At 42.1% G+C, this 16134-nt stretch overlaps 1 protein-coding gene across 1 annotated transcript in view; it reads right to left on the reverse strand.

The window, feature by feature from the left end:
* Positions 1-16134, reverse strand: part of MEGF11 (multiple EGF-like-domains 11) — a 206854-nt gene that overhangs the window by 67784 nt on the left and 122936 nt on the right. Inside the window, exon 10 of the mRNA XM_010158263.1 lies at positions 11005-11179. Within this exon, the coding sequence (XP_010156565.1) occupies positions 11005-11179 (175 nt within the window). The remainder of the gene's footprint in view (positions 1-11004; positions 11180-16134) is intronic.

Here is a 16134-nt window from a genome sequence, read left to right on the forward strand (position 1 = left end):
ACTGATACACATGATGGGCCAGCTGGCTAACCAAGTCCTCTGTTTAGTTAGAGCGATTCACATCTGGAATAGGGCCACTTCAGGTTTATTCAGGCAGCAAACTCTCAGCGTATTTAATACATAACTCTGGGGAAGCTATAAAGAGTCAAACATCTGTGGGACTTGTTGCTGTTACTATAATGAACTTTGATCAGCTGCTGTTCTAAAATGCTCCAAAACCCATGGCCATATCACAATTAAATGTGCCAAGAGGTAAAATGGCCCAGGTGTAATGTGTGTTATTTCCTGTTAGAGGAAACTATTCACACACCTGAGAAGTATACACTTGGTACATGTACTCTTCAGGATGTACTCAACAAGCTACTTGTGTCCAAACTGTGGGACAGCAGCTAGCTAAGTACGTCAAAATACTAAATCACAGCCTCTGAATACACCTGGTAAAGACAAAAAAATGCTGTTTTCTTCTGCTTTTTCAAATGGTGGCATCTGAACTGGAGTTATCACTATGGTAAAGGAAAGATTTTAATACAGAGTGTGCAGTTCCATCATTTTCTTTCCCAGATTCGGGCGGAACAGAGCAGTGGCTAACAGAAGCCCAAGCAATTTGGAAATACGGAGAAGCATTTCAGTGCAGTACAGTGTACTTCAGTGAGAATTCAGAGCTGGCTGTGACAACTCTGCACCAGCTGTTTTATGGGAGTATCTTTGTCTGGAAATTAGAGATGGTTTCTACTCTGTCCACATAGCCTGATGGCACAGTCCAAGATCTACCTTGCAGAACAATTGCGGCCTCCTGACTTTTTGCAATAGTAAATCTGGGGTCTGGCTGACAAGTCTGTACTGCTGCAGAAAGGACATTGCAAGAATAGGAAATAAAAGGTATCATTTATACTTTCAGCCTCTATGACATCCTCTGGCAAGAAGATCCACAGTTTAATTATAAATACAAAGGAGAAAAAAATATCTTTATTTGTTTGCTCCAAATCCACTGGCTAGTTTTTAATTGGGAAACTTCTTACATGGTGATAAACAGCAAACATGCAGTCCTTCTTCCCCTTCCCCCGTGGTGTAAGAGACCGCTCAGATATCTACCCTAGGTGACCCCTTTTCTAAGCAAAATCCTCCCACTCTCTCATTCTCATTTTATGGGAGCCATTTCACAATTTAATTACGCATTCTCTGAAAAGCACTATCTTTGTCTTTAAACCTGCTGCGCAATCATTTAATTGGTTGCCCCTTGTTCTTGTGTTATTAGAAATAGTAAATAACCTTTCCTTCTTCATGTTCTATGCACCAACCACAGCTCCATAGATGTCTATCGTATCCCTCCTCAGCCATCTGTTTTCGGAGCCGAGTTCTACCTTATCGAGTCACTCTCTGTATAGAAGCTATTCCGTATAAAAGATGATCTTTGTCACCATTTGCTACTTCCATTATATTCTCTGTAAGCAGGAATCAGCCAAACTCTACACAGTAATTTGAGATTTAAATGTATTATGGGTTTACACAATACCACAGAAATGGTTTTTCCACCCTGTTTTGTTCTCTTCCTGATCACTCTAACTATTCTTCCTGGTGCTCTGGATTCATTTGGTTTTTGACTGGTGCCGAGCACTCGTTTGGGTTTTTCAGAAAACCACCCATGGTGAATGCCTGATCTCTTTCCCAGAATGGTAGGAATTGAATTAGAACTCACCTTTAGTGTATTTACTTAACATTATTTTCCCATTGTCCATTACTCTGCATTTTTGAACACTGAATTTCAACTTAGTCATTCAGTAACATGAAACCTCTCCCCAGGTTTGCTGCTATCTTTATATTTGACAATCCTGATGGCTTTGCTTTATTTGCAAACTTTCTTTTAGAACTATTCTACAGCTGTACTATACAATTAAGGATAATGTCCAAGCATAGTCTCAAATCTAAACTGGATAAAAGGATACCCCCTTCAGACTTCCATGGATATTCCTAAATCCAAAAACCTACAGCAAAAGAGTTCAAGATCTGGTAAAATTTCAGTTGCTTTTTGGGCTAAGAAAACACACCAGGATTTTCTGTTTACACACATCTGATTGTAAAGGATAAGGTCTTTTCCTTCAACAGTATAGTTAGGCAGAAAACAAACTGAAAAACTAACTTGTGACTTAAATCCTGCACTTAGGTGGTTTTAATGAAGTCAGTTTGCAATTTGAACTACCAGGAGAGTCACTACCAACACTTTTATGCATAGATCCACAGATAGTGTGGCTAAAGATACATACATTTAGAAGCTTAATAGATGAAAAGAGACACTGCTATTGGTAAGCAGTTTATTCCTCTGCAAAATTCAGATGAAATAACACAGTCTGAACAGAATATTGAGCTCAACTGGTTCTGAATGAGGCTACAGGAACGGAAATGCAATATGATATAGTCACATTGCCAATTAAAGATAAAATACAGGAAAAATGTCAACTAACAACAAAGGCAGAGGCATCCAGGCTTTCTTTATGAAGTTGGTTCCTTTGGACCCACTTATAAAAACTTCGGAGTTATTCAGGTAAATAAAACTGCAGCAGAGCCCAGAAGTGAAAGTAAATATAAGAAAGAAAGAGGAGGAGACCTGGGACTGTCTCACAGTTCTTATCAAATTATAGACACTGTGTGTGACTGAATAAGTTCTCATTAGTAGAGAGAGTCACTGAGACAAACTCTTGTATATCTGAGATAATCCTACCGAAGCCAGCAGTTGTGTTCAGGTAAACTTGGGCTCACAAAGTAGAATTTGAGCTGTCACAGACAATTTCTGGAGCTTGTACATTGATAAGAGACCGAGCAAACAAAATGAATCAGTAGCTCATAAAAGGGTCTGAAAAATTCCATTGAATTCAAAGAAAGAGATGCAGCTTCCCCAACTGTGGGAGACCCACCGTGCCTTGTGCATCCACTGACCTTGTTAAATACTCTGGTACAATAGTTCCCCTGCTCAAAAGCATACAATAGACGCCCCGAGGTGAGGGAAGACCCTCCATTATGGCTCATGCAGGCAGGCACTGACAGGAACACTGTCAGGGTTTGGGAAAACACAGGCTCCCAAACGCTGTGGCTGCCGATATGCCAGCAGAAATGTCTAATTGGTCAATACGAGCTCTGGGGGGAACACCACCAAGCCTAACAGGCAGCAAGCACCTGGTTCACCGACAGAAGAATCAATAGGGGAGCGGCTAGTCTGAAAGCCTGGGAATACACGGGTGGCCTCCCCATAATGACCTTCCCCGTTGGGGTAGGAATGTCGGATATCTTCTCCTGTAATACACCAGAGCCCAAAGAATCTGTTTGTCAGTTATTACTGAAATGCTGGTTTTAGCTCCCATCCCGTCCCTCTGCACTGAGGTGACGTTCATTGTTTCCTAGCCTATGTGTGGCAGGGCCATCTCAGAGGAGGATCGACTTTTCAGAGAGGCACCTGCCATTTAAGCAGGGCACAGTACAATCTGGGTGCCTTGCCATGCTTACGAGAGGTGCGGTTCCAAAAGCTCTGAGTACCCGTGCTGTTTGTCCCCAGAAAAAGTCCTACAGAGGCTTTGAAATGGATCACACAGCCATGCCACCAAGCTTGCCCTGAAGCAATGGTTTGTGAAGGTAAAATGGTAAACTGGCTCAGTCTGCCAGCAAATTTGCCAGTCGCTGCTGATAGAAATGGGGGTTGTGATGCACATACTGATCCACAGGGAGCTGGACTGAGACCAAAGTCATTTCATGCAGGCCACTGCACAGCCAAGAGAAGATAATTTCCAATCTGTACTGACCTGGCCTGGTTTAGACCTAGTAGCCTAGGGATGCAAAACTTTATAGTCTGTTACTAGTCCCAGTGGCCTACAAAAAAACCCCGAGTACAGCCATTTCACACACATAAATACGCACTTTTGCAAGCACCGAGAAGTGGGTAACGAAATTTAGAGGTCATCAGTGAAAAGGGATATCGAGATGCAATTCAGAGGTAGTTTTCTTCTGGTTCAGCTGCATCCCACTACTCTCTTTGTACCCAAGCAGGGACTTTCCCTCTTGCACTGCTGCTTGGATCACCAGTGGTGGTCCTCCTGGGTTGGTTTTGCCTTTCCAATTGTCTATGTCTCTTTACTTCAAGGGGAACTGGGGAATTGGTCTTGGCTGCAGAGGGATATTCCTGAGCATCTTAAAATGAAGTCTACTAAGAACTTCTCAATAATTGAGGAGAAACAAAGGCAGAAACCCAAAGGCTGCGAGCACAGGAATCAATTTCTTCCACATCATGACTTTATGCGTGGTACTCCCAGGTTATGCAGGGAGGGGGTTATGTGAACTTGAGGTCCATGGGCCCATCTGAGTGTCCTTTGCTAGTTAAAGTGTCATAGGAGACCTGACAGAGAGACAGGGTTACCACAGCAGGGTAGGAAAGGCAAGGGGGCTAAGGAGAGAAATCTATGGAAAACAAGGCTCTTTTAGCTCCACTACTCACAGGACAACTTTTACTTTTATTATTAATTAATAATTCACTCACTGCCAGCTACAGCCTACGCTCAGACCCACCTGCACAGTATGGATGTGTACCCACTGCCACTCCCACGAGCCATTCACAACGGTTTGAGACACCGGATTAGGAATACAGATAGGAAACCAGTGAGAAGAAAATGCATATTCCTTGTGCATCCAGGTAATTCATGAAATGAGACTGGGCGAACTATTTCTGTTGCCTGTAATACTCCAGTTAATTGGACAACTGCTGTGCCAGAAAACCTTCTCCCCACCTCCAGTACGTAAAATTTATACTGGTGGTTGGTAACAAGAACGTCTTGATAGAATGGTTGAATCTATTTTATACCTACAAATGAAAAGAGCTCTTAACAAAGGGGGGCAACTGATAGGCTCGGTAAATCAAGGATAAAAGGACACAGGCTCTATTGAAGATTTTTTCCCCTCGTCTTTTCTTTTTAAACCTTTTGATGAGGTGCCCTGTTGCTCTGAGATGAGCTTCCACTGAAGTACTTTTGGAGTTATCTCAAAGAGAAACGGATCATTTAAATGAGTTAAAACCCCCAAAACAGATCCACTATCTCCCACCTTAGGTTCACTTTTTATATTGAGAATTTTGTGAAATTTGTAAAATAACTTTACTACTGAGCCAGGGGCTTATAAGACAAAGAAGTCTCATTCATTTTTTCCTGCTTCCTTCTAAGTGGTGGAGGTTGATACATTTAGAATAAAGATGAAAGCAAATATGTAGAAGAGAGGGAGTAGTCTGATAAATTTGTATTTATCAACCTTGAGTGTTTAGAAAACACCTACAGGCAACGATTCTTCAAATTCCTCCAGATCTACCTGGGATTTCGGCCCTACAGGGAAAATTCAATTGAAGATAAGATAACGTGCCCCTTTCTATTTACTTTATTTTTTTGTAGACAACAGAGAGAATTTTAAAGGTGTAGGACAGGAGAGCAGGCTTCAATTTTTTTTTTTAATATAGAGGGAAAGATTTTTTTTTTTTTCTCTCCTGTACATTTTCTTCAGGGAACAAGAGATATTTTATGTGCCAGAAGGAGGCCAGTCATGGCTGGAATACTCAACAGGCTGGACCTCTAAGTTCCTCATAACCTCTACAGGTAACAGAAAATTATGGTCCTCCTGCTTTCTAATAGAAGTGTAAATTGGTCATTTTACTCGCAGGGTAGGTATGGGGCAGACCACAACTGGCCTGAGCCTGTGTGTGGGTGTTTGTACTGATGGAGAGATTATCCGTCACAAAGTTTGTTATACATTTGCTACCAATTTGAATAGGTTTATAGCACTATAATATGCATTTATTTTTACTAAGTGCTTGAGCTATTGTTTACGGTGTGTTACGGGGGCTGAACTTTACTCTGATGTGCAGGCATGTACATGTAAACGTTGGAAGCAATTTGTACCCCTGTGGCAGAGAAAGCATTATGTGGAGGAACTCTGGTACGCCAGACAAAATTATGGATTTACAGGCCCAGATTAAGCCTGTGTTCCAGTCCTTAAGTGCACAGATTCCCACTGAGCTCGGCTGGATATATATACACATAAACACTTGTATAAGGATCTACTTCAAAGGCATGATTTTGTTTTGTTTTCAGACTGCAATTTTGATGCAATGTCAACAGAAGATGCAAATGGCTACAGATGCACAGCACTGGGGTATGTCTTGGAAGGTCTTGGAGAATTCAAGTGACAACCCAAAAGCTCAAAAATCTGATAGTAAGAGGTCATCAATGATACAGTTTCCATACTTTCCTGTGCTGTGATTGGCTTGCATGAGATCTACCAATATAGTCAAGGAATAGAAAAATGTCAAAATGAATTCTTTCATTCTGGTGATGAAGTGCTAGCTTTGCTTGCCAGCATGCAGAGTTCAATAAAAGCAGACAGGTCTTCAAAAAATTGCAGCATAAATAGATGAACTCTTTAAAGTAATATAAGTTCTGTCATCTAGATGTGAAATATAGACCTAAGTGCCCGCCGAAGTAAAAGCTGACCGCACATTCCACAGATAAGTGTTAAAAGTTTTCTCAGAGTGTCTTGGGTTGAGAAATGTTTTAACTACATATCTCCTTGCCACAACAGACAGGATGAAAGCATCTGAAGTTAAATCCATTTTTCAAAGGAAGAAAACAAAGCATCCATAAAGAAACAAAGGCATATCACAGGATGCGGTCTCTAGATAGCCAGTGTTTTCAGGAAAGTTGCAATTAGCTGTGCAATGGAGAAGGCGAATGTAGTTGGATTTCAGTAGCATTTATAATGATTTCTGTAGCCAGAACGCTGATAGGTACGTGCTGGGGGTTGGTTTCAAGATTTTCTTGTGAGACAGAAGGTCAGGATTCCTGTGGTCTCCTGTCATATTTAATTCATATCCTCTGGCCTTCTTCACCACATTTATTGAATTACAGGAATAAAATTCAATGAACCAAAAACAAAAGGAGAGAGGACAGGGCAAATCCTGATTTCTTTTACATCCATACTGCACAACTGACTTCAGTGTGCTTGTAAGAGAGCATCTTAAAGCAGAATTTGAAAGGAGAGGGAGGCACAAGTTAGTATAAACCCTCTCACCACCCCCATAATTGCATCCAAGTAATTTATTGCAAGGAGCAACTATTTGCATGTGGGAGTAAGATCCAATTTCTACCAGTCAAGAATCTCCCTGTATACTTTTTAAGGCTAATCTTTGTCTACTCCCTGTGTGTTTATCAGATTCCTTCTTGCCACAAATCAGACGGCAGCAGAACGGCTTTCCAAAACCATTCTTCAGAAAAGCATTGTGGGCAATTCATCACGAGTACTGAGAGGCAATCATCAAACATGTTAAAAATACCAGTTTCAGGGAATTGCCGTATTGGCGATTGGCTTACCCTGTGATTCTGGAGAAGAATTTGTTGTGTCTCCTCCATCCTTAATATTCTATTTTTATTGTCCTGTACGCTGCCTCCAAGAACTGGGCTGTTTTGGGTATAATTGTGCATCACTCAGGTTCCTCAGCTACCTCCTCAGTCAAACCCACACACAGCGTGTGCACTGTGGTTTAGACACCCGTACGGTTAAAACAGTGCAATCCCCTAGTATGAGCACAGTGCTATCAGAACCTCACACAAACAACCTGTGTCAGGAGCCGATAACATCTTTGAAACAGTGGAATTTGTTTTCAGAGCTAGATATGTGCAAATCTGGTTGTTGAGACTGACCCAAAATATTCACCAATAAAAGGCGACATAAAATGTTTTGAAATTCTACCCAAAACTGCAAGCTCACCAATATCTAGCTTTGGCATTTGATTTTTTGGAAATGTCAAGCTAATAAATAATGTATTATTTTTTGAGCTGCAACGTACATTTTTATTTTACAACTTGAATATGCTTAACTTCCAAAAAATGAAGTACTCTGCTCACCTACATGTCAACCTATGGGATGGCTGCCTTTCCACTTAATACATTTAATAAAGGTGACCAGATGCTTTGTGTTTTTAATGGCTTGTTCTGCATCCCAACAAAATGTCCCTGTCTTGGCTGCGATTGCAGATGATTCATTCTGAAACCCAGCCCAGCTGCCCTGACACAGCCGAGGCAGGGCACAGTTAAAAAACAAGCCATCTGTGCAAAAGAAGTGGGCTGGAGGAGTGCTTTGTCAGGAAAAGACTGTCATTTCTTGGTCACTACGTTTTCTAGGCATCCATAACCCAAAAGTCCTATGGGTCCACCCTCTCTGCCTTTGTGGTTAGATTTTGCAGTTATATCTCATGTCCCATTATATCCTCTTCCTTCTCCCCTTAGAAACCCTTTAGCCTGCTCTGCTATATGAGATCGTGTGTAGATCAAACGTTTCTGTAAAATGTAAGATGTTGATCCCATTTTCATCTTTCCAATCATAGGGCAAAATTCCTCATCCCGTGGCTGCATCAGCCAAGCCCCACGCCAGAAAAAGCAAGAGGGATTCATGTCAGGCTTTTCTGAATAATTAGCTCTGCCCAGTTCTGTATTAGCATCACTCTATTGTCAGCGCTGCCAAAAGAGACATCCTGCATTCATGAAGAGTCGCGCCACACGCTTGCAGGCTAGCCGAATCCAAGGGCAAAATTCTACCCGCAGGCAAAACTCCCCGCTGCCTCAGCAAGAGGCAGGCGTGTTTGAAGGCAAAGTCTGGTCTTGAGCATGTCATTGCGATAGGCCACTGCAAGCCTTGAGAGGGTTCTGGCCCCACGGCTTCTTTCCTATGACCTGCAGGCTGCATGGTGAGGCAGCGCTGGCACCTTCTCGCTGCCCAGACGATGGAGCGTACAGCAGGAGCGGCTCGGCAGGACACCGCCCGTCCGGGGTAGGAAGCAAAGGTTCCCGTCAAGTTTTCTTTACAGCCTATGTTCCCTAGCATTTGAATGAACCGTTGCAACTCAAGTCATCTGGCACGCATACGAATGACAAATATGCTTCAGAGGCAATAAATTAGCAATTTCAAGGCTTTACTTCCCCTCATGGACTAATTGCCAGAGATTATAGTATATTATGAGAGAGCAATGATACTAATGCCTAAATATGCTTCAGTGATTATAGAGCTATCCTCAATAACCAAGCTGTTTAAATGTCAATGCAAGAAAGCTCTTTATTATGAGATTAAATATTATTTTGAAGCTATGCAATAGGAACTTCCCAGGCTTCACGCCTGCAATAATACTGTCTTGGAGCAATATATATGGGACAAACTATGCTTTTTAAAAAATGTGTACAGTACAGGGTCCCAAAATATTTCTTTGCTGCAAACTTGAACATCATTCCTGATAAGAAAGAGGATTTTGGTATCTTTTCATTTGGCATTTTTTATAACACGCTGTTTTCCTTCATTCGTTCCTCTGTTGTATATTAACACTTGTGTATCACCACTGCATAGAGAAGATAATTTCTTGGTTTCTGTTAGTGTGAATGGGGAATAAAAACTCTCTTCTTCCTTTTTTTACATATCTAAATACTACCTTGCACAGACACTTCTGACAGTCCTGCTCTCATGCCTAAACAACTCTGTTTATACCTGGCATTGTGAGAACCTCCGGGAACTAGATGGAAGCTCCAAATTCCAGGCTCAACTGTTGACATGAACCAGAGAACAAAACTGCCTTTAAGCCACAACTCCAATTCCCCCGTTCTGGAAATGAGAGGCCAGGTGTGGATTTAAAGCGGAGGGAGGCTAAAAAGTGGCTAGCATCCCACTGGTCTCCTACAGGACTCCCACACCATGGATCTTGTCACACAGCCGGGCAGCCTTCCCCTGTAGATAACAGCAGCATATGACCCTGCAGGATACCACAATGTTTCTTTCTAGAAAACCCAAAAAACTGATAGAAGGACAATCCTAAAGCCGCCTGGTACGATGTCCACTATGTTTCATAAATGCAAATCAAAAGAGCTACAGCAGGGTCAAAGATACCATTTCATGTTCCCTAGAATTTGAAGGTATTTATTGATCTCATTTTGAATTGTAGCTTCAAACAATGGAGGGTGAAACTCACCTAGGAGGCTGGACATTTCAGTCGGTTGCTAAACATCAGTGGAAGCTCTAAAAATAATTGGAATGTCTTTGAATCTGAAGCTTGATTTCTAGTAAACTTAGGAATTATACCTAATAATTATTATAGTAGTTCAGGAAGCACAGAGAGAGGCTTGTGGAGGTAGGTCAGGTAAAATTAAGCACATTAATAACAGGACAACTGCTAATGAAGTTGTGGTGGAATTCTCTCTTGAAAGTATTTTTTTTCTTTAGGAATTACTGTTTCTTAAACACAGCCTGCAGATCTCTTCCATGCTGTGCTCCTGAAGGAAGGAGGTGCTTCATATATGGGTGACCAGGGAACTTAGTAGCAAAAGTTCCACTATGCCCAGCTTAGCAGGACTGGGCACCTGGGTCCACTTCCTAATACTTTCTGGCAGTCATTAATTCTGAAATTTTGTTGTTTCATCTTGGCTGATTTCCTCAGCCATTTTATATCTCCTCTATAAAATGTAATGCTTGTTTACCTCAGAATGTCTGAAGTCTTTCTGGTGCTCAGGTAAAAGACACCTGCCATATATGCTCAGAAAAGACATAAATTGCTCTATCTTTTGTAACATTTTAAAAGATCTTCATCTATTAACATCACAGTGTGACTGACAAGGCACATGCTGAAAGGCCATGAGAATTCTTTTTCTGCTCTTCCCGGCAGACAATAATCTGACATCTTTTTTTGTGATGTCTTGACTTAGAATCTACAATGGGAAACCATGTCTTTATCCTCATAAATAAACTTACAATACTGATGTTAAGTAGATAACCAGTAGTAATAAGTTGACACTGCTCAGAGGAGAATTATGTGAAGTTATAAGAGAATGGGAAAGAATCACATGCATTTGGCCACTTTTATGTAAATATTATTTGAAAACAGCTTAAAATCCTCTTTAATTTTTTGCGGGTACCCTACAAGACGCCCCATCATTCACAGCCCTCACTTACCATGTATCCTGGAGCACACGTACACTTCCCTGTGATGCTGTCACAGTCTGCACCGTTCTGGCAAGGGCAGGTCAGCTGGCAGCCTTCGCCGTAGTATCCAGGGGGACAGGTTTCATTGCAGTAGAGTCCAGCCCAGCCAGCTTTGCAGCTACATTCTCCAGAGAGTGGATGGCAACTAGTGAAGACAGACAAACATTAATGAGATGCGGACAGGGAAGAAAAAGACAGTCCGTAAGCAGGAGGAGAACTTTTTAAATGCAGTGCCAGCAAGGGTTCCACTGAGAACATACCAAACCTGAAACCTGTTAAGGACGGCAAACGTAAGCAGCTGTGTAAGTCAGGAACTGAACAGGGAATGTGGTGCTAAATACCAGCCTGGTGCAGCACTTCCAAACATCTGGGAACTGCCAGAGCACTGCTAAATTTACACCTTTGAAGCTTAGGCTTTTCCATTCTCAAACCAACGTGACTCGGGTTACTGACGTTAGCCACACCAGGATGAAGCCACACCACTGCATGACATGCACGTGCCACGCTCCTTGGCTGCGATACAGTCACAGATGTTCAGGGCTGGGAGAAATTCCACTGGATAGGGGGATGCAACCAAGGAAGTTGTGAAGATAAACCTGAGTCCTGTGGCACAAGTACTCTGCTCTGCTCTGCTCTACTCTGCTCCAGTTTGTGTTTTAACAGTGAGTGTCACCTCAGCAGAACTTTTCTGGAGGGAGAGGTAGAAAAGGACCCCACAGGTGCAGCTGGGAGTTGCCAGGCTTCCCTTGAGAGCTCAGTATGCTCTGGGGGCCTCTGCACCACAAGGTTGTGAGAGGTGGTGTAGTCTCTCTCCCGGGAGACTTTCCAAAGCTGCCTGGACTTGTTCCTGTGTGATCTGCTCTAGGGGATCTTGCTCTGGCAGGAGGTTGGACTAGATGATCTCTAGAGGTCCCTTCCAATCCCTTCCACTGTGTGAATCTGTGAAGAGCTCTGTCCAGCCATCGGTGGGAAAGATGAGAAATACTATTGCTACAAATCAGATTTTCTCTATTATTCTCACAAGAGAAAGTGAGGTTCTGCAAGGTGGCACCTCTCTATGGACATTTGTCCTGTTATTTAGTCTCATAGAAATTATTTCTTTTCCTTTACAATTATTTATTGCTATAGTTTAATACCGCAGGCATGACCAAATGGGTTTCTTTACACCTGTAAATTTAACATCATATATGTTAATTTTTGAAGTAACCTCATAAAACGTCATCTCAAAGTGTGTTTCTGGCAGTTACTGGTAGGAGAGGTTAGTCACATGCTGCTGTGACTAAGAATGATCAAATTTTGTGAGTGTCATATGTTTCATCATAAATAGTGTTTTACTGACTAATTAAAACAATTCATCAGCTCAACAAACTACCATCCATGAAATGCTTCTGACAAAGCAGTCCCTGAAATTATGGTTGTTCACAAAGCACCTCTTAACATTCAAATGAAAATAATAAAGGCTCGTTTTTTCCCTCTCTGTGTCTATTAATCATTACCTAACAGGAGCAGAAAGCTAAACATTAAAGAAATATTTTAAAGTGGATTTTTTGTTTCTCTGTTTTCACTACCACTGCACGTATCATATGGTTCCATAAGAACAGCATCTGTTGGCTAAATGAAATCTTTCAAACGTAATATATGATCATGGCAGTTTGAATCAGTCTGTGACAATTCAATTGCAAATACTACACTCTGTAAGAATTTCTACTCCAAGGTTGGCTCCTTCATCAGAGTGGAGAGCTTTTTTGCATGGGATACAAGCTATTTATTAAGAACTAAAAAGCATCCAAACAGGCTTTGCAGAAGAGTCTGTGGGAGACAGGGGCTTGTACTCCAAAGCAAGGTCTGGGGGAAGGTTGAGACTGTATTCTGCTCCCCTAAAGCCTTTTTACACTCTCTCATGAGGCTGTGAGCTAGGAACAGCCCAGTGCAGATGTTTGGGTCCCTGCATCCATATAATCCTCCCGCTGAAGCAAGAATGATTTAATTATGAGCCTGAGCACTTGTAGTCCTCCAGTGCTTTGAAATGCTTATCTTCTGTTGCTGTGAAGAGCGCTGGCATTGTAGGATTAGACAAAATCCTCCACATTAAATTCCAGGGTTATGGTACCAATAACAATAGTTCTGGGTAGGTAGCAACAGTTGGTGAAAAGACTACACAGCAGGAGAAGGGAAACTTCTCCTTACTACAGCAGAATAAATCTTTCCAAGGCTTTGGCAAGCCGAACGTTAACGTGTACCATAGTGTTGTGGTAGCCTAAAAAGCAAAAGGACCCCAAACGTACATAGCTCAGCCTGAAATGAGGTTGCAGGCTGTGTCTGGCCAGGGGATACAGGAGACTTGTCTCAGATACAAAGGATACAGTGCCCTGAATCACAAACACTGGTTGTACAATAAAGGTGCTCTAATGCAGCATGAACTTGAAGAAGGCTGCGATTCAGATGCTTAACCAAAATTTAGAAGACAGCTGTTCTCTTCCCAATCCTGCCAGTGAATCTTGGCCATGTAACTCACTCTTTCTGCATTCATCTTTCCCATCTGTAAAATGATGCCTTTCTTCCTCTGGAAAACTTTTCAAGATGTGCAGCTGATGTCACTAAATAGTACTATGTTTTTATTAATAATTGTTTTTCTCTATCCTGTATGAACTATTCCAGTAATTAATCAGAGTTAAATACTAAATGTATTGCAGCTTGTGATGTAGTAATAATATCTGTATGCATTTATGTGTGATTTAATTCTAATTATTTAATTCTTCTCTCTAACTGTATTGGTATTCTGTATAATTTCATCCTCTTTAAACTATGTGCGCAGACATGTAAGTACAGCTAAGAGGCGTCTCTACCATCCATCCAGCCACCTACCCATGCAGTCTATGCAGTGAGCTAAATGCTAGCTGCACTGAAGATGAGAACTCTGAGGCCCTTCATGGCAAAGGTGTTAAGGCGAAGGATAGGAAATACAGCCAGCGATGTGGATTATTTGTGTACTTCCTGCCTGTTCCGAATGTACCTTTCAAGGGCACGACTCCACAGAACTTTTTTCGCCAGCATGGGGTGCAGCACGTGTAAGTCACTTCTCCATGCCACCAATGCACTGACATGAAGAAACACACACAGTTCCTCCGGAGAAGGAGCACTGCATGGATGGGGAAGAGAATGTGAGGCCTCTGAAAGGGTCCCAGAAGGCAAACCCACTGACATCTACTTTCCAACCCCTTGCTGTGAGCAGGAACCCTACACCCTTGAAAGAGTTTGGCAGTGTTACACATTAGTATTTTGCATGGAGACTTAACAACTTTTATTTCTTCAAACCTCTTGCATAACAGGAAGGAATAGCGTAGCAAACCCAGAGTGAATGCAAGCAGCCAAGTGTCTGTGGCACTAGGCCAAGTAGGGGTGGAAACTGGAAGCTGTCCACAGCGCACAACATGACATGAGAAGGAAATTGTTCCGTGGGTCTTGCTGCACTTTGGAAGCTTCTGTACATTCCCTGGCTTTTGAGCCACATGTACAGCAACACAAGATGTATTTTTTTAAAATTTACTAGCTGAACTGAAAAACAGAAAGTCATTTTTGACCTTTACATTTTTGAAGCATCTAATTTTGAGGAAATCTGAGGAAACCAGGTAATTTAACTTTCTTAAGGCAAATTGGGAAAATAAATGCTTTAGACAGCACAGTCTGTTCCAAATTCTGATTTTGTTCTCCACACATCTTTCAGGCAAAACAACTTCTTCCCAGTGAATTTTCTGACTTTCTGTTTATACACTAGAACCAGTCATCTCATCTTAATTAACAACAGCCCCAATCCTTACTTCACAGTATTTGCTGTCTTTTGGTGGCCATTCTACATTCAGTCTCCCTTACTGAAGGGCCTTCTTGCTTTCAAAGAAGGAGCCACAACGAGACTGTAGAGTCACTACTGCATGTCTTCAAAGCCAGCCTCATTCAAGTGCATTATTGACTTAGCTCAAGGCAAACCATGTAAGGTCCATGGGGTTTGGTCTGTCCAAGACTTTCAGTCTTGAGGCAATAATTAGAGCCTCTGGAGATCTTTCCACTTCATCTGACTTTGGCACAGTAGGAAAGTGACAAGGCTGAAGAGGTCACTGTGCCTTCCTTCCCTTCTCAGGTCTCTGATCTGGGAAAGACCTTACTGTAGGAATATGGTTCCACACGCTGGCTCCACTCTGGTGTTCAAGAAGGCTGGGGCTGTTCCAGCCATTCATTTCCCCCTCTGCTTCTCAGAAGAGCAAGCCAGGACTATGCCTTTCTGACTATTGTAGACTGTCTCAATGTGCGTGTTTTGCATGGGGAGATTTTTTACAGGTGCATCCTTCCCTGAGGAAGGGCAGTCCACGTCGGCAGCGTATTCTAAATTACGTCATTCCGGGGTTGCTCAAAAGTCCTGTACAAAGTGCCTTTCAGCATGCTTTGATGAAGAAATTATTGGATGATGTTCTTCAGCCGTTACTATGCAGGAGGTTAGACTAGATGATCACACTGGTCTCTTCAAACATTAAATTAGATAGATCCATGAACATAGAAAAGCTGACTGTGTGTTTCTTAATGTTCCTGCCCAACTTGCTCCTCGAAGCCCCCTGAACTTTCCATTCCAGCCAGCTCTCCACTAACTAGATCAAATGAGTCAAAACCACTGACAGAAATGAGCAAGCGTCCCTCATCTTCTTTCAAGGGTTTATATCATTATTCTACACACTTGGGTATCACAAGAAGTAGCCGACACCTTAAACCGCTCTGAGGAAACTAGAAGGCTGTCAGTAAATGAATCACTTTGGAAGACCACAGTTCCAGTAATCAAAATTCAGGGGACGAATGGGAGGTGGTGGGCAGGTAGAGAAATAAGCTGCATGGGACTGGTTAAACAATCAGTAAAAAGATGTTTTCAGAATACGGAGTGCCTTTGGAGAAGGACATTTTCCATCAACTCTGACGCTCTTCGGCAACTGACAGCACTCCAAGGAGCTCATTGAAAAGTGGAAAGCTGAGATACCATGGAAGAATGAAAGAACATTTACAGATCTGCAGCTTGCTGATATCTCTTTGTTCCATAACAGCAGTGATAAGATGTAGGGA

The sequence above is a fragment of the Eurypyga helias genome, unplaced genomic scaffold (genome assembly GCF_000690775.1).
Source record: "Eurypyga helias isolate BGI_N326 unplaced genomic scaffold, ASM69077v1 scaffold4039, whole genome shotgun sequence".
NCBI classification, from domain to species: domain Eukaryota; kingdom Metazoa; phylum Chordata; class Aves; order Eurypygiformes; family Eurypygidae; genus Eurypyga; species Eurypyga helias.